Source organism: Camelus ferus, chromosome 8 (genome assembly GCF_009834535.1).
Source record: "Camelus ferus isolate YT-003-E chromosome 8, BCGSAC_Cfer_1.0, whole genome shotgun sequence".
NCBI classification, from domain to species: domain Eukaryota; kingdom Metazoa; phylum Chordata; class Mammalia; order Artiodactyla; family Camelidae; genus Camelus; species Camelus ferus.
In genome coordinates, this window is record NC_045703.1 from 15,629,022 (window position 1) to 15,654,213 (window position 25,192).

At 36.6% G+C, this 25,192-nt stretch overlaps 2 protein-coding genes across 2 annotated transcripts in view; both read right to left on the bottom strand.

Moving 5' to 3' along the window:
• Window positions 1-930: 930 nt before the first annotated feature.
• Window positions 931-6,055, bottom strand: LOC102509827 (cytochrome c oxidase subunit 7A2, mitochondrial). Its single transcript, XM_006182083.3, has 4 exons — window positions 5,902-6,055; window positions 4,651-4,740; window positions 2,487-2,571; window positions 931-1,109 (listed from the first exon to the last, which is right to left on the bottom strand). Exons 1-4 carry the CDS (start codon window positions 5,917-5,919, stop codon window positions 1,051-1,053), a joined length of 252 nt encoding a protein of 83 aa, XP_006182145.1. The 5' UTR covers window positions 5,920-6,055; the 3' UTR covers window positions 931-1,050.
• Window positions 6,056-13,779: 7,724 nt separating this feature from the next.
• Window positions 13,780-25,192, bottom strand: part of TMEM30A (transmembrane protein 30A) — a 34,461-nt gene continuing 23,048 nt past the window's right edge. The window contains exons 3-7 of the mRNA XM_032484488.1: window positions 24,416-24,523; window positions 21,607-21,694; window positions 20,415-20,561; window positions 19,527-19,733; window positions 13,780-17,144 (exon numbers count right to left, since the gene is read on the bottom strand). Coding sequence (XP_032340379.1) covers window positions 16,951-17,144; window positions 19,527-19,733; window positions 20,415-20,561; window positions 21,607-21,694; window positions 24,416-24,523 — 744 coding nt within the window. The 3' untranslated portion in view covers window positions 13,780-16,950. The remainder of the gene's footprint in view (window positions 17,145-19,526; window positions 19,734-20,414; window positions 20,562-21,606; window positions 21,695-24,415; window positions 24,524-25,192) is intronic.

Below are 25,192 nucleotides of genomic sequence, written 5' to 3' on the forward strand. Positions count from 1 at the left end.
ATTTAGCAGTAAGAGTCTGTAAGAGGTTAGGCAGATTCCTGCATCTGGTGGCAGGTGAGACGTATGGCTACCAGGATCCTTTCTAATGTTCAAGATTCAAGGCTGAAACATCTTTTATTAGGTATCTTTTGAGATGGATTTGTACCATAAGCCTCAATGTTTTAAAAGCAAAAGACTTAGTTGACCTATTTCAGATTTGACTCTATTTTTCTAAATCTATTAATTTTCTCGATTTTATCCAGAAATTAAAGTTTAGAAAACCCTTACTCATAGATTTCTCCTAGATCTGACACACCAAGACTCTAGTCTTCACGTAGTAGTGTTACAAATGCACAGCTTACAGAGATGACAAAGTCTGATTCCTCACGCTCCCCCAGGTTAACTTTCACAAATGAACTAAGTATTTTAAGGAAAAGTACACTTTACGTTACGGATTAAAGTAACATAATAGAAGCCCATTGTGAGTGTGAGCAGAAGAACAAATACTGAATTATTTCACAGCTACTCTCTTAAAGCCTCCTGTAAACTGTGGAATACATCCAATATTTTAAACATAAACACACACAGCTAAAGAGAGGAGGAAAAAAAGACCCTTGAATCCCATGAGTCAAAAATAAACGGACTCCACTAATCCCAGGTCCTAGCACATCCCTGGATACAGTACAGCAGGGAAGGCGGGGCAGGCGAGATTCAAAGAAGTACGCTTTCCAAGTGCCAAGCTCAATTAAAGCTGAAGACCATCCACTATATAATACTAAGCTGCTAAAAGTAAAATTGCACTATAACAGTATCACAATGATATTTTATACAATCTAATGACAAAGGAATTTTTTTTTTTTTTTTTTTGCTCCTTACCTAAGGTTTACAAGGCTGATCGAGAGCTGGTGTTAATTGGTATAACGTATCCTAAAGTGAAAAACTAAGACCAAGCATGGTAAAGACTGCTTTATTGGTGGCAGTTAGTACAAGTCAATAAATATTGATCCCCAAAGAAGAACTCAGTTATTGTCAGATTACTGGTCCACAGATCGCTGAGAGGATAAACTGAAGTCAATCCTGCTTCTTGGGGAATGAAGCCACAGCCAGCTCATATATGGCGTATGCTGTTCCTGAAAAAGGAGAAACAGAGAAAGAACTTGTAAGAAATCCTGAGATGTAAATGTATACACCTAACATTCCAGCTAAAAAGTTGTAATATAAAGGCAAGGTTGGCATTTAGACTACTTTTATGGGAACATAAAAAGTATTCTGATAGGTGCTGGCAAAATTTTAAATACAAATAAAATACGTTTAATTTAGTTTTAGTATTAGTTAACTTCTACAGAACCTGTTAGATGCAGCAAAATAACTTATCTGTCAACTTAATAACTGGTAAAACATTTTTAAAGATTAAGAAACTATAACCTAAGATTGCCTGAAAAATGCTAAGAATGATTCAAAAGCCCAAAAAAGAGGTCAAAAATATGCATGCCTTCTCTGAAGTATATTATCAATGTAAAACCAAGGAAGAGTGACATATAATTTTAAAATAAATTTAAAGTAGGAACTTCTAATAACTAGAAATTTATTTTTAAAACTAATTACCAAAATGTCTAAGGAACAGTCATGTTGGCCAAAAATAATTTAGGACTTTATCTTAAGGAAGCCCAAATGTCACAACCAGGTTGCTGTCCATAAACGCCCTTCCCTGTACTCAAGTAAGCCAAAGAAGGCGCCCTGGTATAAGCAGGGGACTCTGTGACTGGGACTCAGATCTCAGCTCTTCCACAAACAAGCAGCATTACCTTGGGTAAATGACATAATTTATTCATCTTTAATGTGAGGATACATTACAGACGTAATACAAGGGTTACAGAAATCCATGTATGTGGCATTCCTATCAATAGGACGAGCGTCCGGTAATCACTCTAACATCGTTTTCCTTTCTCCCCTGGCGGGCAATCATCCCAGTTCCTAGCTGCCCCCAGCACCCCAATCTGTGATAGCCCACTGTTAACACTGAATAACGGGCCTGCCCAAACCACAGGGAAATATCAAAGCACTTTACACACAATCAGAGTAAGCTCTGTGCTGTACAAGGTTCCGTTTCTGTCTCAAACATGTACATACAGAGTTTAGATAAGAAATGTGCTTTTATTATGCATCACAGTCATAATGTTTAAGAGACCCTGTTACAGGAGATGGGGCAGAGCGCTATCTTTGGCTCCTCCCAAGGCCAGCAGGGCCACCGGTGGCCCACTCCAAAAGCCACTTCTCTCATGAGATAATTATCAAACTTTATTGGTTTTTTTTTAAAAAAAATTAAAATGTTCTTCTACAATATGTATCCAACACCTTCTTGAGTTGTTCATTATATGTGAGGCAGTAAGACCTCAGATTCTGGGAACAGACTGCCTGTGTTAAAATACTGGCATGGTGAAAGCAATGATGTTGTTAGTTACCCCTGCTATGACTTTACACTAAAGCAAGCATTCCAAACATCTTACCACCAACTGTGAGAACCATGGTGGCTCTATACAGGAGGGCATCAGCCATCCCACCCTTTAGATGCACTGGAATTCCATTATCCTCCTAGGTAAAAAAAAAAAATAGGAATAATTAATACATGTGACATTTGTTTCCAGCTAAGTTAAAAAAAATTAATTCATTCTTATAAAATGAAGTGGCTCCTTAACCTCCTGGAATTGAAGTCTGTTAAATATCAAAATTTAAAAGGACTATAATTTTCCTGATTCTTTCTCTACAGCTACTTTTAAAATAAGAACTCCTAAAAATTGACATTCTTTCTTTTAAAGTTAATTTGAGATCCAAAAGAGATCCTTTCAAAGGAACATATATAAACATTAAGGTTGTGAAAATATAGTTACTGAGTTCATCAACTTTATTAAAAAAGCAATAATTATTCCACTTTAGATTTAGTTGTACGGAAGTTTTTTACCCCTTAAAAAAAAGGGAGAGGGTTTTGGTTCATAACCATAAGTTATATCTTTAACTCCTAATCCAGTACCTGGCATATAGTAGATATTTAATATATCTGTTAAATTAAGTATTTTCTCTTTATGTAGTATATATGGTACAACTTTTTTTTTTACCACTTAAAATTTTACTTATGAAAAATCAGAGATCACAATAAAACAAAACATCACTGATAACCTAACTACTTACAAAGGTAAACTGCTCTGTCCCATTAAGTCTTTCCTCATTAGAAAACCACTATTAACACCAAGTACACACCTTTAATTTTTTAATGCTTATATTGTCATATCTTCTAATCCATACACATACTTGTTTAATACACAAAATGAGATTGTGTTATACAATGGTCTATCACACACTATTTTTCACTCAATAATATCTTAAAAACCATTGTTAGTCCATTTAAACCTATTTTGTTCCTTTTAATGGCTACATAGAATTCCACTATGCCACCCCCCAAAAAATCATAATTCAATTAGTCAGTCCTCTGTTAATGGGTATTTAGGTTGTTAGGGTTTGGGGTATTAAAATCCTGTAATGAATAATAGCCTATTTCCTATTTTTAAATACTTATGCTACTATTCTGCAGAAAGACTCTTAAAGTGGGAGTCCTAGATGACAGGGCACGTGGTTTGTTTCTAATGATACTTTCAAATATCCTCTAAAATTTCTGTACCAATTATACTACTACCTAGCATATATCAAAGCACTATATAGGAATGCACATATCTCCCGCACCTGGCTAACATAACCTATTTTAAATCTTCCTAAAATTCAGACAAACAGGGAAAAAGAGAGCAGCTTGTCACTTTAATTTGCATTTCTTATTTATTTGTAGGAGCTCTTTCTATATTAAGGACATTAAGTTTTTGCTAACAGTAAAAATGTTGCTAATTTTAAAAATTTGCTCTCAAATTGTCAATTGTGTTTTGTAACCATAAATACATTTACAATTTTCATGTCATCAAATCTTGCAACTTTTCTCCTTTATAGCTTCTACTGCTTTGTAAAGACTTCCTTAGGATGACCCCAAAGATTAACGTGACTGTGGTAAACATTCATAGATATATTAAATGTCTCACTGTACACTTTAAAAAAAGTCAGGTACAACCTAAATGTATACAATTTTTACTTGTCAATCATTCCTCAATAAAACTGGAAAGATTTTTCCTGTATTTTAATATTTTTTGAGGGAGAAGTATTTATATCTGTAATTAATCTTTTAATATGCAATATAGAAGGGATGTAACTTTAATCTCTTCAAAATAGCCAATTTTTCCAATACTAATTTATTATATCCTTTCCCAACTGACAGGAAATAGTACGTTTGACATATATCAAGTTTCTACACATATTTGTCCTGTTCCTAGGCCCTTCCTACAGTCTATTTGTCAATTCCAGTACAATTACCCCAAAGAGTGCTAACCTAATATGACTCTCCCAAAAGAAAGTGCCTTTGGCCTATACCCTTACCTCCTCTTTTCTTCTGCTTTCCCAAAGGCCTGCTGGCTATAGCAAATGCTCAGTTAGCTATCAATAGACAGCTTCTCATTATTCTTTTGCTAATACAACAGGATTGCTAAGGATCAGACATCTCCAGATTTACTCCCTATCTCCAACTTTTGGTACTCTTAACTATAACAAGTAACAATCTCCCATAAAATATTTCAGTACCTGAAACAGCTTTTGTTTCTCTGAAACTTTATTTTCAAACTGCCTGCGGGAAGCAGTACTTATGGTCCTCCGAGCAATTTGACGAAGAGCCTGAAATAAAAAATCCATATATATTAAGCAGACTTAAGGCCTAAAGAAACCTTCAAAATTCAACCATTTCCAATCTTTAATATTACAGAAAAGGGAAGTTGAGAGTTAAAACATATCTAATTTGTCAATAACAAAGTCATAGATAAGCACTGAGGTTTTCTTATTTGTTGCCCTGCCACTGTTTCTTTATATTACATTCTGAAGTCCCCAAAGACCACATTTAAGAAGCAATTCATGCAAATTATGAGGGGAAAAAAAAAATTCATGATCTTTACCTGAATTTAAGCAGTAGCATTATATAAGGAAAATATATTGGTATGTAGATACTACAAAAATAAAGACAGGTTACAAAATACACTAAGCTCAGAATTTTCTTTTATTTAATACTCTACCATATTATTAAAAATCTATTATTTGATATCAAAATAAACAGGCATGATTTCTAGTTAAGTGCTTCCCTCATTACATTTTTTCTAAAAATCAATAGTAGGGTATAAATCTTTAAACAAAGAAACTTGCATTACATATTCAGTTGAATTAAATCAACAAATGTGCATTCCATTGTCAAATGACATTGCGAAGATAAGTAAAAACTCATTGTAAAATTACCAAAGAAAACGACCACTGTTACATTTTCCTTCTTTTCAAAATTTTGGGAAAATATTTCACATGCTCTCAAAGTCGGTGGAGGGGTAAAGGACACTGCAGAACTGCCTGACGGAAACAACACGACCATTCGGCCATGAATGCTCCTAAAGTCCCAGCCAAAATTGAATGACTTGTTTTTTAAACAGCCTTCTGACGCTCACAAAGCTCAGAACCACTGAAATTTAAACCCTTCAGTGTCTGATGCTTCCGGGTATCAGAAACTTCCCACCTGGGCCCACAAGGTCAGGAATGAGAACTAAGAACCCACGCTTGTCTAACGCACAATCCTCTGGTCACCTCGCCAGCTTCGCCATTCCCTACATCTTCCCAGCACAGCTTGGGGCCAGAGTGATGCATGGAAGGGAAAATAAGGTCAAGCAAAAAGGACATGGACCAAGGTGACTTCAGAAGCCGCCTCCTCCCTTCCTCCTTCCCTCCCAGGAGAGGCCCTTTTAGCCTCCCCTCCCAGCCCTCCCTCCCCACATCATAAATGCCTAGAGAAAAGATCCTCACCAGCAGATTCCGCACCATCTTGCCTCAGTCGCTGCTCACCAACCGTGACAACTGACTACCAGGAACGAAAATCCACACGCCGGAACCGGAACTACTTTCTGGTTTTGCGCAAGTGTCTGGGAACATAACTATTTCCGGGCAGAGGAGGAGCTTGCCCTCCTAACCATAGAGAGCGAGAGAAAAGCGAGAATGGCCGGGCAGTTGTGGCCGCTCTAGGCGGCGGGCCGTCTCTATGCCTCGATCTCGTTCTTCAGCAGCCGGTGGCGTGCAGGCGGCCGGCCCCGGGAGCGGAGGCTGCGGAGAAGCGAACTGCTTTTGCGACCTGCGAGGCGGGGACTGTGGCGTTGCGTACTCTTCTAACTAGCTTAGATAAAGGCTAAAATTAATGTGAGACCAGACCAGCATAGAAAATCAGCGTGTGTATTTTGAACGAGAAAGGCGTACAGCTCTCAGCAACCCTTGAGCTATTGTTTAGAACACTGGTTTGGTCGAACTCTGTGAAGCTGGATGAAGTACGGAACAAAAAGAAGAGCTCCTCTTACACAGATACAGTCAGTTTTTCCCACCGAGGAAACTGTGGTGAGGATGTTCTTGTTCCTTGTGCTGAGAGGATGCTGCACAGAGCCGCGTCGGCATACCGGCTTTTGTCTTCTTGTACCTTTCGATGCTGCGGAACTCCTGCACGCAGGTCTTCCCCAGTGGCCGGAATCGTGGATGCTGTTGGCTCGTTTCTCAGGCTGGGAAAACGCTGAAAAGAGGGGACATTTTTAATTGGGGGACCAGAAATTGGATGGCAGATCTGGACTCTTGGGTCTTGCTGTCTCAGTCTAGCAGGGCACTCTCCATGACTGGAGTGGCATAGCTATTACAGTACAGATACCAACCGTGTTTACATAATGCCACATTACAAGCGTCTATGACAAGTGCCCAACTCCAACCCGGTGTAAATATAAAACTGTCTACCCTATACAATAAATATCTTCCACCTTTTTACGAACTCATAATTATTCCAAAGAGAAAGCTGATGGTTCATGGGTTCAGCATAGGTGAAATGCGTAGATAAAAATCATTAATATTGAAATTGTTATTACTTCTAATCTATAAAGATTAGATGCCACCATCTTACCTATTCCCAGTTTTCTTTTCCTCATCAATTATAAATACTCAATTTATAAATTTATATATTTATGAATTATAGATACCCAATTCATCTCTTCTATAGATTGGGACTGAAAGGACCTGGTTTATTTGCCACTCTGTATTACTCACTGTAAGTAAATGCTTGAGGACAATTACTAGGTGCCAATGCTGGGGCACAGAGTTGTTGTTGTTTAAAGGGGATTGTCTATAATCTGAATTGTTAAACTTGTGTATGCTCTTATGTTTTCTCCATTTAGCCAACTAGATTGTAAACTTTTTAAGAACAGAGATTATGTGAATTTCTTGCTATTCCGTTTAGGACTACTTAAAGGGGGTAATCTACTAACCAACAGATGAATTAATAATAGTGGGTGACAGATCTAGGACCCTTATGGCTCTATTCCAAAAGACCAGATTCACATAAAATAGATTCTCAAGTAGATGCAGATCCCTATATGCATGCCATTAGTTTCCCCCTCTTTACTAAATCATTCCATGAGCCTATAAACATATTCCCAAACTAAACAAACCACCTTTGATCTGTTACCATACCATTTCCCTTCTCCTTCAAAACAAAACAGATTTCTTTATACTTGTCTTCCCTTCCACTCCTCCTAATCTTAAAACTGTCAGTTTTGATTTTCATCTTTTGCATCTATCAGCAACATTTAACACAGCTGATCATTCCCTCACAATAAATTTTCAATTTTTAATTTGGAAATAAGCCATATATGCAATACAGTATAACGTGTGTATAGTTTGAAACATGGTCTTAATGAGACTTCCATATGCTGCTCCTTTGGTGGTTCTATTTCAGCAGCTGCTATTAGCTTCTTTTCTTGGATCCTCATCCTCTCAGTTTCTAAATTTCAGACTACAGCTTCTTTCCTACATTCATCCCTTTTGTGGTTTCATCCAACGTGATGAAATATCCCTGGTGCGTGGACAGCTCTCCAATCTGATCTTTCTTTTGCATTCATTCCAGACTTCCTACTTAGATGTCTAATGGGCATCTGAAACTTAATGACCAAAACTGAATTCTACTTTCCAAGCCTTCTCCTCTGCAATTTTATTTCAAGACCCAAACTTTGGCTGTTTTCTATCATACCCTGGAATTGATCCATTACAAAATTCTGTTGGCTATACCTTCCAAATATAATCTGATTCTGACCACTTCTCATTATCTGCATTGCTATTACCACTCCAGGCCAAGCCATCATCTCTTTCTTGCATTACTGCTAAAGCCTTTTTAACTGGTTTCCCTGCTTCTACTCTGCCACTACCTTCCACGCGGCGATATGATCCCTTTAAGGACTTAAGTTAGATAATGACTCTGCTTCAAACTTTATTTTGTTCAATGATGTATCCCCAGCATCTAGAATAGTAATTGGCATGTAGAAAATGCTCCATAAATACTAGTTAACTGACTAGTATGCTGCACAAAAGAGTGAGCTCATTTCACTGAGTATAAAAATTCACAAAATCTTTAATACTTGCAATTCTCTCAAACATTTTTCAGTCCCAGGGTTCCTCACTCATCATCTCCTTGTTCTGTACATTGTGACTATCCTGACAGGAAACATGGCTGAAATTTGCCTGGATGTCTATCTAACTTTACTTCAGCTTCCCTGGCACACTTGAAATTTGTTACCTGATTTGTAAATTCATCCTCTGAAGCAGAATAGTTATTTTCAAAATAGGTTCCTTTCTCAAACATCAGTTTCTTTGTCATATTAGAAAATTACTGGAAATGGCTCTTCTGTTGAAAAATATTTCTTTCGGGGGGCTCTTGACATCATAACAGAATTGGCAATATGCTGTTTAGCTATGTGGGAAATCTGGGGTAGGTAATGGTAAATTTGACCCCTGCTGTAAGATGGACATCAGATGTGAAAGTACTAAGTGAAAAGATATTTCACTGTTACTGATGCCAAGTTACCAAATCACAATCTTTCTTTTTCTTTAAAAAACAAACAGGATGATAACCCTTACTTTGATCCTGCCTACAGCATCTGTAAATAAAAAGCAGAGGAAAGCCAGGATAGTTTTGTGTGATTGCGATGTATTTTAGTTTTGGGACCATCCTTAATCCACTTAATAGTTTAAAAAAAATGTAGTAGGAACAGCTTCATGTGAAGTTTAATGTATAAAACTACTAGTTAAAGACAGTATTTCAACATAATTGCTTATTTTCTTTGATTATTATATAGTTAGGAATCAGGAAACATTTGGTGGTCTCAACTGCTGTATTCTTTTATTATTAATTTATCTAATTACAAGCCTCAGTCTTTTCAAATTTAAGTTGGGGATCGGGGCTAATGATCTTTATCTCTGGATCTGAAATCCTTATGTGAGAAAAATACTTTCATAAAACAGCAATTGTTGAACTATAATGTACTGGCTAGCTTCTATGAATGCAACACTTTGCAGTATGCTCAGGGGATAACTTTAAATCCCTGACCTCCTGAAGCATATAATTTAATACAAAAATAATACACACATAATAGTAAATTATGATGCAGACAAAAATGAGTCTCTGGTAATCAGTAGAGCAGAAGTTGCTACAGGAAACTCAAGGAAGGATGTGATCATTAGGAGAGTTTTGAAAAGACTGAATTTAGAGCAAATGAAGATTAAAAGGCATTCCAAACCTAGGGCAAGAACATGATTAATAACTTAGATTTAGAACCAAGCATGATCTACTGCAGGAAGTGTAAAACAGGCCTAGATGGAGTGAAAAGAGAAAAAATATTGCTATAGTTAAGAACCTGGAAGTCAGACAGACCCTGGATCTGTCACTTGACAAGTGATATGAAGCAAATTTCACTATTTATACCTGTTTATCTGTAAAATGGAGATACTAGTATCCATCTTCAAGTAGCTGTGAAGATTAAATGATAAAATTCAATACATGTAAGCTATTACTATAAGAGGAAAAGTTGGGTAAGGAGAGATGGGTCAAGTATCCAAGCAGAAGGTATAGCATATGCAGAGGCAAAGAAGAGAAGGTGATCTGGGGAACTGCGTGCAAATAGTCTGGTTTGGCAGAAGGACAAAAGGAGGTATGAGGCAACAGAGGAAGACAGGAGTGAGACTTTAATGGTGAATTTAAATTATCTCCTGAAGGTTCCTTAGGGCCATTTAAAGGCTTAAACAGCAAATAGTCAAGGGCCAGAACTCTATTTCAAGATCATTTCTGGTAGTGGTGAAAGGTTGGACTGGATATAAATTACCACGGACTGAGTCTATTAGAAGGCTCCTATAGTGATCCAAAGGGAAACGAAAACCTCAAGTCAGCAGCAAAGGAGGTGCAGAAGAAGGGATGGAGATAAGGAGATGAGCCAACAGTGAGGAAGTACCTTCACCAATCAACAGAGGGTCATGATTTACTGGATTGAGAAGTTGGAGAGGAGAGCAAGATTTCTGGCTTAACTCCTAAAACAGTCCCCACATTGAGGACTATAAGAGAAACTAGGGATTAGTATGAAATGAGTCCATCTGATTTGACAAAAAGAAGTGGGACTTGTTCATCTAGTGCCATTTTTCTATAATTTGTGCTAAATGCATATCATCTGTCACTTTCCTTATTCCTCAAGACAAAATCTGTCAAGTGGGTATTAAAATTCCCATGTTACCGACAAGGAAATAGTAAAGTAAATGGTTTAGGAAATTAAGTAATCTGAAGGATAATCTGAAGATACAGTTTATATTAGGTAAAAGCCAGGCCAGTGGGAATCTAAAAACCATATTCTTTCTACTGCATCTTTTAGACACAGATGACAGTGAAGAGATTATAGTGCAACAGTGGGGTGACAGCTGTGCTGAAGATGACATTAAAATATGAACTCCTCTTTTACAAGCTTTGTTGTGAAAAAAGGAAGACAACACACCCCAGGGATTATTTTAGACCACTGATTCAACTGCAATTTGACATATAATTGTCAAGCTATTTTTTTCCCCTGCATTTCTTGTCCTTGAAAGAAAGTGGCAATGCCAGTCTCTGCAGAGAAAGTGAAGTAGGGTGAATTCGACCTTCTTCCACATCACCCTGCAGGAAGAGCTTGTGACATACAGACAAGCTCCCATGAATATCACTTCAAGTACATAGTAAGTTTATCTTTCGAGATTTAAAAAAAAGTAACAAAATCATCAAAGTTGCTTCAAGGTGGCTCTGGTTTAAGATAGTGAATTGGCCCCAAGAATTTGTCTCTTTTCCCTTTTACTCCAGTAAAATGGAAGAAAAGGAATTGAAAGGGTATGAGGTGTTGTTAGACACACCACCTTAGATGAATCATGAAGGCATTATGCTCGGTTAAAGAAACCAGTTCCAAAAGGTTACATGTGGTATGACTGCATTTATGACATTTCAGAAGACAAAACTCTGGGGATGAAAAAGAGATCAGTGGCTGCCTGGGATGATGCATGGATGGAAGGATGGGTGGCTACAAAGGTATATAGTAGAAGGGAGGTTTGGGGGCTTTGGTACTGCTCTGTATCCTATGATGGTTATCTATGCTTGGGTTGAAACTCACAGAACCGTACCCTACAAGAAGACAACTAAAGTTTACTGTATGATAGTCTAAAAGACATTTTTTTAAAAGACAGCCCAAAAGGATGGAGAGTAAAGAGGAGACAGAAAGAGGAAAAAGCAACTTGAGGAGATTTCTGGAAAACAGAAAGCAAATGGGATAGGGCTGAGAGGAGAGAGGAAACTGCAATCTGAAGGGGGGATGGATACCAACGAGAAGCATATTGATTGGTTCCAAAATTCCTGGAAAGCTCAGATATGAAGGTAAAAGTTATAGTAAAGGGTGAAGTCAAGGTATGGGCCTGAAAATGACTAGTTGAAAATTGTTTACAGCAGAACAGTCAGACCCCAGAGATCTCTGTGCTATCCCTCAGCCAAACACAATCTCTCACCTCCATCACTGTCTCCCACAGGTGAAAAGAGAATTTTTATCTGGAAAAAGCAACAGGAGACAACCAGGCGTAAGGCACATGCAAAGGGCCGGGTCTAGGGAAATAGGTGTCAAGTGGAGAACAGAAGCTGTGGCGGAAGAAAAGGCAGAAGCAGAGTTCAAAGCAGGGTGAGCCAGACCCTCGTCCAACCCCTTCCTTTTGCAGAAGACTAGAGAATTCTTGCCCAGAGAGACTGAACAGTCCCATAGAAAAGGCCTCCAGCCAAATGATGGGCTCCCTGACAATCACTCCCTAATGCAGTGTTTCTCAAAATTCAGTCTACCTAGAGTTGCTGACCTGCCAACTGTTTATTACTTGTCTAAGCATTTTGTCACGAGCAGGAACAAATAATTCACTGAGTGGCATTTTCGAGTAGCACTGTTGGTGAAGCCTATCGCTTTCAAGCACTGCCCACAAGCAAATAGCTTTCAGGGAGTCTTCAGTGTCCATTCACGTATGACAGAGCCCTGAGACTAGGCAGAGAAACAAAGAAAGTCACCTCCATGAAAAACTGCAAACAGCAACAACATAACTTGGTGCTGAGAGTAGGAAAGAAAAGTGAAAACATATATGCATCCATATATAGCCTCAGAAAAATAAGATATTTTATCTGCGAGTTAAGATTAGCTTGTTTTGGAAACAACAGAAAGGAAGTCTTAAAAATTAAATATTTTAAATACATATATATATTTTTAATATTAAAAGTTCAATAGAAAAATAATGTTGGAAGATCAAAATGAAGAAATCTAGAAAGAAGAGACAAAGCACCTGGAGAAAAAGAGAAGAAACTTAAGAATCAGTCTAGGAGGTCCAATATCTGACTAGGATAGGATCGGATTTCTCAAAAGCAACAACGAAAGTTAGAAGAGAGAAGTTTGAAGCAATGCCTTCAAAATGCTAAGGGGAAATTATTTTTAACTGAAAATTGTACATGTAGTCAACTATCAGTGAAATGTGAGAGTGGAAATGGAAACTTCAGACATGCAAGGACTCAGAGAATTTGCTTCTTATATACCACTTCTTAGGACGCTTTACGTGTCTTAGGAACCTAGTGCTCCAGTAAACCAGAGAGTAAACTAGGCAACAGCAGATCCAACACAGGGTGACAAAAAGAAGGCCTGGGATAATGGCTGTGCAGTCGGCCAAGAAAAGAACCAGGAGAGATCGGAGAGAATGGCAAATGCAGAAGGGACCCTTCCAGTGAAAACAGGGAATCAGATAATCCGATAATTGGGGACAAAAACTCTTCAAGACTAGTGATGAGATGATGGTGGACCTGAGAGAGAAGCTAGAAAAATTTTAAGACAGGCTTCCAGAACGTTATGTAAATTTTAAAAATGAGGTGATTAATTCCAGAAAAAATAAAATGATAAAAGTATAATCATGGGCTCTGCTTTGCTTTACTTTATAGTACTTTTATGGTCATAATTAGACATTAACTAATGTGTTTATTAAGTATTAATGGCATAACTATATAATCAGAGAAGGGGAGGTACGTGTTAGTGAAATCATCAGGTAATATTATCAAGAAGACAATAATGTCTAAAGCAGTTAAATCAAGCAATAGCAGAATAGGCATATTATTTACATACACTAAGATAGATACCAAAAGAAACAATTTTTGAAGTCAAAGTAATTGTCTCCAGAAGGTAAAGAAATCTGAGACAGGGACTGCTGTTTTTTGTCATGAGGACTTTAGGTTTTTTTTTTTTAACATGTACACATTACTTTGTTGAATTTTAGATATAAAAAAGCAAATAAGGTCAAGATGGTCTGATGTGATTTTAGACATGATATTTATTTTGAAATTTCAAATGACATTACGGGAAATATGATTTTTATGTTTACTGAATGGGTCATGGGCCAAGAAAAAAGCTCTAATACACTTTACTAGATTATCAAACTTCTACAACAAACATTCATGCACCAAATTCTTGTTGAAACAGCACTTCCTTACTCCCTCCACCCTCCCATCAAAATAACCACATTCACAAAGAACAAAACTTGGCGGCTTAACCAACAAAGGATCATACAATAATTCTAAGGCGGTGTTCCCTTGAAGTGGGTGAGCAGGCTGAGCAGCGTCACTAACCCTGCCTCTCAGCGGCTCCTCTTCCCCAGTCTGGCTTTTCACCTCCTACGTGCCCCGCCCACTTCATCAGTTTCATCCTCCCTGTCTCTCTACCAGTTATTCATTTTCTGTTTACCAGAAATTCCCCTTGATCTATAGCAAATTCAGCCTGTCTACCTGTAACTGAGGGGACAATCTGACCACTTCCTGGTAAGAACAAATATTTCTCAGTGACACAAATCTTGCAGTTAATGCTGTCAGTGATTAATATTTACAGAAAATGGTAATCTAATCTAGGCATGGAAATGTTAAAATTTGGACTCAGTGACCCTCGACTAAAATTTAGTACTAAATACTAAATGTCAGCAACAACACTGGGGCACTGTTATTTCAGCAAGACACTTGAATATAGCAAAATTAATTTTGTTCACTTTTATTAATACAGAACATACTAACAGAAAGTTATCTTTTAATACAATCAAGGTTACAAATAAACTGTTACTAACCAATACACAATATTCATTTGACTCTCCTCTTGGCTGAAAACTTCTCCACTCGGTAGTACAGTTACTTTTACCTATTTATTTTTAAGCTGCTTTATAATTTCAAAGACATTTCTTAGCTTTTACTTATTAAATCATTCCTTCAATTGGTAACTTCATATATCAAAATATTTCCTGCAAGTTAATGCATTTTTCAAACTTCCTACTTAACCTAGTTGTCTTAAGATGCAATATGATCCTTTGAAAGTTGAGTATCAGTGTTTCCAAAGATGAGCATAATGCCCGTAAGAAACGTTTTTCCTTCCCCTCCGTCACAGCGGCCGTATGAATGTTCCATCTTCTTCATATTTAGCAACATTCAGAATCAAGTTCAAATGGCAAGAGACAAGGGAGAACTTAGGCCATCAATGTACTTGTAAAACAGACAAAACTCCAAACACATTTTAAGCTTCCGTCTTCACCACAGATGAGAAAGTGTTGGAAGGGCTCTTCAGCTTTGCTTTAGCGGCACCTTTGGTCCCCAAGTTAGAAAAAGAGATGCAGGTTGGCAGTCCTCCTTAAACAGCACAACTCAATCTGCAAAGACTAGCAGAAGCCCCTCGCCCCAGTGATGTATCCCAGAAAATAAACTGCCATGTGCAAGAGGGTCAATTATCAGAATAAATAAATATTCTGAAGGACTGACAAAACAAAGAAAAGTTTTACACAAATAACCTGTGCACTCAGAAATTTCAGGATAATCATACAGTAAGTACCTCATGCAAGTAATATTCTACCTGTTAAAAGTCATTATGAACTACAAGTTCTTCTAACTGAATTTCATGTTATACAAAACTTAAGAAGTGTGGCACATTTCTACTATTAACCATTACATAATTTTTTTGTTTTTCAAAAAAATATATATTAATCAAAATTGATAATTACACAGACCTTTTGATTTAAAATATAACGAAAGGAAACAATTACAGACTCTGAATTCAAACAGGCATTCTTCTATACAAACATGAGTTCTTTTAGTTTGAAAAAAAAAAAAACCATTTCAATGCAATTAAGCCACCTCTGATTAAGATATACATTTCATGCATGTGAAAAAATAGTTCACATTCAAGAATAAGTTCCATAGCAAACAAATTACGCATTTATTCAATAAGGAATATTAAAATAATTCCAGTTAATAGAAAATAAAATAGCTTCAAGCATATATATTATAATTTATCATGTACAGATTCCAAAATCTCCAGAATTTAATTAGGAAATGTAAATATCATCCTAGAAAAACCAACCAAAACAATTGGTGCCGTAATGAAAGAGAATGTGCGTACATATTCATATTTGACCTGTATGTAAAAACTGAATGAAATATAGAGAGAATGAAGGTTACCGTTTTCCAAAATTTCTGCAATATAATGTTAGTATTTAAGTCAAAACACTTACCTGTAAAATAAAAAGTTTGAGGTATTTCCAATGCTGAAGCAAATTTCTGAGTGTTAAATACCTGGGGTATCAAGAAACAGTCTCCTTTGAACATTTACATCTGGTTTACAGTTGAAGCAGATGAAGGTCTGCCAAAAAGTTTTCCCATCTCACCTATTCTTTCATCCCTTGTGAAGTGGATGCTTCACGGGAAATGATCGTATGTAAAAATTCAAGTGAGCTGGGTTTCCTGACTGCAACACCTTAACCCACTGGAAAGAGAAATTTTAAATCCTCCTACCTGAGACCCACCTAACCTCTTCAGACATGAGCATTAATTCCTATGCTGGACAAGTAAGCATGGCCTCTGAAATCAAAGCTAAGCTAGCTTGATACAGAACTGTACTGGATAAGCTGAATACATGAACCACCTCAACAAAGATGGTACTTTAAGCCTTTACACATGACACATGAAAATGATGAAGTGTTTTATTTAGATTTGGTCTTTCTTCATCTTTTTGTAACTCTGAATCCTGAACAGTTAGCAAGTCATTATACTCATACATCTTGTCACTCCTTTCTTCACATAATAGGCACACGTATACAGTATCACATGTCAATATAATATTATCAACACAGCATAAACATTTAAGCAGCAGACGCATTTCACGTGGAAGAGGCTCTATGCATCATCTGGCCGGTCCCAACAAAAAGCACACATCGGGATGCCATGTCAGCAGTTACAGTGTTGATATGATCAATAGAGCTAATCTGTTTTATACCCGTCATATATTTTCATAAGTCATCCGTAAGGAAGAAGCAAAGGACAAAGACTGCTTTTTTAAAAAAAGTTATGTGCCAACTTCAAAAATGACATACTAACCAGACATCAGCATTTGAAAGCTAGGTTGACTACGACTGGCCTTGATGCACATGCAGTAAATCTGTTTTCAGAATATAAAATTAAATGGTAATGTCAGCAGTATTACTACTGTTTCTGTATTTATGATTAATTACTAGCAGTACAACTCCCAGAAGGAACGAGATGGATCCAATAGCGATGTAGGCAATCCCCAAAAATGGATTTTTTCCTCCCATCCATGAAATAGTGCTCAAGATCATCCGTTTTCGTCCGTCAAATGAATGTACGGGGTAATCTGAAGAGGGTATAGGAAGGCTTTCCAGGTCGAGTTACTTGATTTTTAAAATACAACTTAAAAAGTTGACATTTAATTGTCTGTAATTCATTGGTATAATTCTATCATTCACAGGCACATTACTCACACATTCTGACTCACAATAAATTATCCTGAAGGATCAATTTTGCAAATTAAATGTTTGCAGTAAAGATCAATAAAGTTTACAGGCAAAAACAACTACATTTCAGGGTTATATTATTTCTCAGGTACTTTTGCAATCATCACACAGGAGGGCAAAAGGCCACAAAGAAATGTAATGTGAAAAAAATCTTTCAGGTGAGTAGCAGTGAAACTCTTTGAGGAGGAAAAGCTTGACAGACCAGGAGAAAAGGGAAGGATGAAGGGACTGGAGGTCTCTGTGAGCCCAAACAACAAGTGTGGCAGAGGGTAGTTGCGAGAGCAGGGAGGACTCAGCACAAGGTCAACTGCAGTTCCACACTGCTGACCTGGAGCAGTGATTAAACTCATGGTGTGACACAGAGAGAAGCCTGGCTAAAGCAGAGTGGAACTGAAGGGTGGCTCATTAATGAGATTTAAGAAATGGGGCACTGACATACTGGATGAGCTATCCACACGGACCAGTTCTAGGATTTTGGCAAAAGTTAGGGCAGAGGAGCAGACAGAATTAAATCCCTAAGCAAAAGGTTTACGACTTTTTCAAAAGCATCTTTTGAATCAAGTGTTAATTGTTTCTCTAGCTTCTGTAGCTCTCCAGCCCTGCAGATGTGCCTATGACTCTAATGACAGGTTCAACTCTACTAGTCTCTTAAATCAATCTTAAGCTGAGGCAGGAATGATTTTAAGTGTTCTAACTAACCCATACTCTAAGGGGTGTGGTATCAAATCATCCACGCCAGTCTCTATATTCCAAACCTAAAAAATGGGCTTCTGCCTTAATTCTAATACCCAGTTCCCACTTTACCCCAATTTTGATAATTAACCCTTGATGTTTTGCAGGCCTAATTCCTGTTTTATCGATCTTCGAAATAGTCTGCATTCCTCCTGACAGTTCTCTTGGTGCAAATTATCTGTCAACTGAGAACTTCTGAGTGCTCCAAAGGCTTCCCCTGACTGTGCTCTAGGCCACAGGCTGCCCTCTGCTTTGGCTAATGCCTCAGGATAATGCTCTTTCTACCAGCACCGGAGCTGGGTCTGTCCGAAATGGCTTCTATGTGAGCCTAGTTTCAAAAACATGGTCACTTTCAGTCTGTCACTATCTGGTCACAGTCATTTGGGTACTGAGATGCAAAATCAAAAACACTAAAGATCCAAATAGATCTTTATTTTGAAATTAGGTCTATTAATTTAAACATTTATTAATCCATTATAAAACTAAAACTATATACTCATAGCTAACTTGGGTTATGAAAAATCAAAAATGCAAAGATCATCAGCAAACATTTAAATGCTAATAACTGAGAAATTTTCATTCATGATTATAGAAGCAAAGGGCTAGAAGTTAACAGATGCAGGACTTTGTTTAGAATAAAAGTTAGTGCCCAATATTTTCAGCTTAGGAAAGACTTTGCATCCAGGCCAATATGGACTGGTCCAACTACCTGAGTGAACCAGCAAGGGATGCAGCCTACAGTGGTGGCTGATGGTAAAGCCAACAGACGTTGGAGTCAGCAGCTTGATTATGGACCCCAATTCTTCTATTACCTGTGTCACCTCAGGTAAGTTACTTAAATGCTCTATGCCCCTGTATTCCTGTTAACACGGAGATAATACCTGCCTCCACGATGCCTGAATTAAATAATACATGCAAATTACTTGGTATAATGTTGACATACAGTCAGGATGAAATAAATGACATTAATGAGCACTGTAAAGTACACCTAAATTATTAAGGTGGAACAATACAGCTAATGATGAAAGCGGTTTATTATTTGGGACTGTAAACAGAGCGATAAGTACAAACAATTATGTTGATGTGAACCAGCAAACTCACTGATTTTTAGTATCTTACATAAGATACAGTAAAACAGTACCCATCAACACTTACTTGCTAAGGATTAGGTACACTCACTGGCCTTTGCATTAAGCTCAACTACAGTCTCTCTTGTAAAAATATCTAACTTATTACTAATTCTAGCATCTACATTTTAAATAATCTTACCAAATAATATGCTTGAACTCTAGTACAAAATATATGAAAATTAAAGACATTTCTAGAAGAAAAAGTTAAGAGACTTTTTCATACACACACTCACACACACTCTTACAAAAATGCAGAAAGCAAAACTAAAACACAAAGTATCATGCCACATAATGGAGACACAGTTGGACTATGCTCCTTTCAAATCCTATGAATCTGTGCACATGGCCGAAAAAGGATACTGTACGTGATATTCAAATAGTACCGTCCAGCTGGTAATGTTGGATGTAAATCATTTGTCCGCTCTATGAGACGATATAACTTACGAAAAGTAGGTAATGCTGCAGTACGCATCCAAACAATAAAATCCTCATTTATGAACCCATTATTATCTTGGTCAGAATCCAGCATGTATACTGGTTTAACCCAGTTTACAGGCTTTGTTGTACCTTGGAAAGGAGAGGTGGGAGTGGGGAGACAAAATATTAAGTTCTATTAAGAGTTTCACTGAAAATTCACTCTAATAAAACAAAGGTATGCAATACACAATATGAATATTATTCCTATGCTCAAAGATATTATACTCTAAGGTAGTCTCAGAACCTAAACAGAAACCAATTCCTCATGTAACAACTGAACAAATAATTTCAAAGATTTGATGGATATCTCAGTTGAGGGAACACGAGGAGGCTACTGAGCATATACCAAAAGGCAGATGACTAAGTGAAAAGATATAATGGTAAAAAATATTACACTGTGAAATAAAGGAGGCATAGAAGCAAAAATAAATTTGGGTTTATCATTATAAGTAATTTAAATAAATAAACAAACGAATGAATGAATTAATGAATGAATAAAAACTTGCTTAAAAGAAACTGTCATAATTTTAAAGGATTATGGCTGAAACAATTTTCAGAAAATACCAGAGAAATTCAAGATTAAAAGCATACATTTCCTTTAGAATTTTAGTACATTAAAACACTACATATTTTACCTGACTTGGCATAAGGTTAAGGAAAGTTTTTTAAAAAAGCATAAACTTTTTCAAGATTATAAGACAGAAAATTTTAGGTATTTGGTTAAAACACCAAGCCTATATTATGGTTTAGGGGATATTAGTAATATTTTACCTTTGAATCGTTCTTCTAGGGGAATGTCTCCTCCAGGGGGATTTCTGAATTTCACATTTTTATCTGTCCACCAAGCAATACCTTTCTTTTTCAAAATAATTGGCGTAGGATCAGATTCATTGCCAACCAAAAACAATTCTAGTGTATCTAAACACAAGAAAAAGGAGACTCTGCTAAGTATCTACTGAAAATCCATAGTACCTGCTTTACTCTGTGAGAAATGAGGATCCGTATTTGCTCCCCAAAGTGGTTTTAACAAAGTAAGCATATGATGTGCATTTGCTCTTATTCACATGTGAATTAACTATGGTAACTTTATAATCCTAGATGAACTTGTTTTCCCTCAGTACCATTCCTGGTCATTTCCCTACATGGTAGCTGATATGTGATAAGGTCAGACGTTTTAATATCAACCCAGAAAAAACAATTTGCAAGGTAAATCTGCCTCTCCTTTCCTTTAAAAAAATGCATTCCTAAATAGCTTCTGACTTATCAATTTCTCTATCTGCAACGTCCAGTATAGTAATCACTAGCTACGTAGCTACAGAGACCTTGAAATTACGGCTGGTCCAAATAACTATGTTTTATAAGTACATAATATACACCAGACATCAGAAACTTAGTATAAAAAATTAGCATATAAAATATTTCATTAATAACTTTTATATACTGAATATCACTTATATGCTGAAGTAACATTTGGGGTATACTGGGTTCAATAAAATACTATTAAAATTAATTTCACTTGTGTCTCTTTTTTTTTTTAATGTGACCACCAGAAAAATTAAAAGTAAATACATGCCTCACATTTATGGTACACATTATATTCATATCAGACAGTGCTGTTCTAAATGATCAACACAGGTCCTTTTTAATGGTAAAAATATTCAGAGTTGGTGGGAAAGGTAGCCTGGCATTTATTTTATCGTATATGAAATAGGAAGTTAGCAAAATGTCTCTGCTTCTTTCTTCCTAGAGATAGAGATTCATTCTTAAAATACAGAATTCTCAAAAGAAAGTCACAAAGCATTATAATACCCCACTAAATAATTGATATATCTATCTTAAAGTTGTTGAATTTCTCAATTTCATTCATGTTTACTAGACTATCAAATCTGTTATAAGATTAAACAAATATTGCTGACTACACATATAATATACATATTTATCTTTGTTTATATCTGTGTCATACCATTAAACATGCTGTTGGCAATAGCTCCACAAGGAGCAATTGGTTTGTCTTCATTTCTCCGATAAGGCTCACATTCCTTACTGGGATTCTGTATTTAGAAGCAAAGAAGAGAGAAATTATTACCCAGGCCTCTGGGAGAACTATGGGTTAGCTCTAATTACTGATTAAAAATTCAATCCCTACATGTTTTTCACTTGCAAGGCACATAAAATGAGTCTATGTTATAAACAGACTATAAACAATACCACATTTAAATACTCAAAATATATTCCTTAATATTACTGCATTACTTTTTTAATGTAACCTTTCTTTACATACATTTCGCCATTTAGGTATATGTCAAATTGAATTTATTTAAATTTTCACATCAACACAGAAATCTTAACTACAAAGAATTTTCTGCCCAAGAAAAATTAAGAAGCAGTCTATTGTCAGTCCAGTTATAACATAAGAAAAGGAATTTTAAACTGGAAGTAAAAAGACTCAAGGTTCTCATTCCAGCTATGTACTGTGTGACTTTGGGTCAGTCCCTTGATTTATCCAGGCCTAACTTATAAAATGAACATGTTCAACTAGATGATCTCAAATTTTGTCATTTGAGGTTAAATCCAAGTGGGAGGGCAGAAGGAAGGAGGGAAGGACAGAAGGAGAGATGGAAGGAAGGGGGGAAGGAAGGCAGGAAGAAAAGGAAGACAGAAGGAAGCAGAAGTCTAGTGCAAATTCCTAGAATATACCTATCTTTTTTAAATTGTGTACCCAGACCTAAAGAAAACAAAGATACTGGCAAGGCATTTTGGGCAGCTCACAATGTAATAAAGGGAACAGACCCATACACAACTAACTATAACATGAAGCGTGAGCCATGATAAAGGTGTCTATATTCATACAATATAAATTGACTGAATGTCTTCCACGTGCTTAGGCACTGGCTAGGCCCTTGGTACATGGTGATTAAAGAAAGTTACGCTCCCTGCTCTCATGCACTTATAGTGTACTTGGGAAGACAGATGATAAATAAGTAAACAAATATATAATTACAAATTGCAGTAAGTGCTATGAAAATGCAATGCAGGTAATGAACAGGACGAGCTACTTTAGAATCTGGACATAGTATCACATAAGTTAAGACCTAAAGAAAGTAGGAGACAGCCATGTGAAGAGCAGGCAGAGGAGAGTTTTAAGCAGAGAGAACAGTACATGCCGTTGAGAAAGAACTGATGTTTCTGCGAAGGTAAAAGGTGAACGCGGTAAGAGTATGGCAATTAAGAAAATGACACACAATGAGACTGGAGAGTTACGCACAGTTCAGAACATCCTAGGTAAACAAACCACTGAAAGATTTTAAGCAGAGAAGTGGTGTTTATTTATGTTTTTTTTTTTTTAAAGATCACTCTAACAGCTATGTAGAAAATGGCCGGGAAAGGAAGAGCAAGAATGTATGATGTAGGGAGACAGTTTGTTAAGCAAAGCAGGAAGTGACTTGGACGGGGTATGAATGAAGTCAGTATGTAAAGAGATTATCATGTGTCCAAGGGCAGTAAAGTAAAAGGGCAGGCCTGAGATGAGAGGACCTCCAGGGAAGAGTAAAAACCACATTCCAGGCAAAAGAAATGTAAATGCTAAAATGGGCAGATTGCTTGTGTCACCAGGCATGGTTCAGGACCAGCATCCATAGCCATGGTGGCCAGGCCAAAGGAACTTAAGGATAGAGTAGAAAACCAAAGAATCTAAATAAAAGAACTGTAACCAACCACCACTTCTGGGCCTTTGAACACACCCAATCTCTGATCCTAATCAACACATTCTAGGAACTTGGTGAATCTCCCAGAATCACCTTCTCTGGATTTGACTCCTAAAAATTGGATCCTACAACATTAATTCCACATGGACTGAAAAATATTGCAGCCCTAACCAGAATCTCTAAATAGTTTAATTATTTCTTAAGATCCCAACATTAGGAACCAGCAATAAAACCAGTAAGAATAGCCTAGGGTAACTATATGCTTACAAGGACCTTTCTGGTCCCAACATGGTCCTGAATCGCGTTCTAAGAGATTCACTGTTTTCTAAGAGATCCTTAAATTGCTCTGGGACTCTGAAAGTTTGCTGTGTTGGCAGCAATCATATAAAATACCTGGGCACCAACCACTACTATGGAAAGTTGAACAACAGTCAGGAAACTAAGATCCTCTGATCCAAGATTCCCAAACCAGGCTGAGAAAATCAGAGGGGGAGTTTGTTAAAAATAGATATTTTAGAGCTCTACCCCTGCAGACACTGGCATATGAGACTTAGGAGAACTCTGGAATCTATATTTTAAAAAAGCTCCTCAGACAGTTTTTCAGTAACCCACCTTTTGGACTTTACTACTCAGGCTTCCAAAAAGTTAAAAAACAAAGAGCATATATGTTCAATTCTAAAACACAATCTCAGAAATTGAAAGTAGCTTATTTATATATTTTCCTATCCAGTGTAATAAAAATGAACAAACCCAAACAGAATATATTACATTACAAGAGTGCTAGACGCATCAGAATTTCATCATAAACAGATTAATAAAGCAAAAATCCCAAGTACTACTAGAAACAAGCAGGCAGTAATGTGTCCTCTGGCTGTAAGCAAACCATAAATCTGTGCAAATTCTAGGGGAAAAAATTTTTTAACTAAAAATCCTCACTAAACAAATTACAAATGGCAAGCAATACTTTAAATTTTATCTGATCCTATTAAATTTAACATTTCTAAGTGAACAATTACCATGTGTTCTTAGTTCATGGATACCAGTTTCATATTTCACCCTTTTACTTACAAGTAAAGCACTAGGATCTCCATTTAGTTGGCTATCATCTCGAGATTTCACATAACGACGATGGTTTTGATAGAAATTAGACAGTCCATAATACATAAACACATTGCCCTAGAGAAACAGAGGGAAAAGATGTTCACAAAGTATTAAGTATGAACTTGTTTCACGCATACATAAAAGCTACCCGTAATTTGGACTTCACTAGTTTATAATTCGTGATAACTTAGAATAGGCACTGGGGTGAATCCCACCAGTACTTCACAATCTAAAACAGTACAAATTGTAAATAAGGTTATAGAAGCTATGTTATAAAAATCCAAGAATAATCTTTGAGAATATCCTGAAAGATTTCAAAGAAGTACTTACTATTTACATTAAAAAGAAAAACTCTCAAGGAATCTATTAGCCTAGCCTGATCTACTTTCAATTTAAAATTTTCTCTAATTCAGTTTGGTCTTCACCCAGTTAGTATCAACTTTGCAAAGGGACAATGGTCAAGCTTTCATTTACTGCCCCAAAGTAAACTGTGAACTTGAAATGGGATATAATAAATTTCTCAGTACGATACTATATTAGTAATTAAGAAATTAATAATAAAGTATCTAAGATAATGAGTCACTTTATAATAATCAAGACAAGTACTTGAATGTATTCAGTGGATTCAACCTGAAAATCACATGGGAAATAAAGGTAACCTACATACAATTATTTAGATGCTATGAAGCCACCTTAAACGACTAAGATTTTTAGAAGTAGCAAAAACAGTAAGTTATTTTCTCC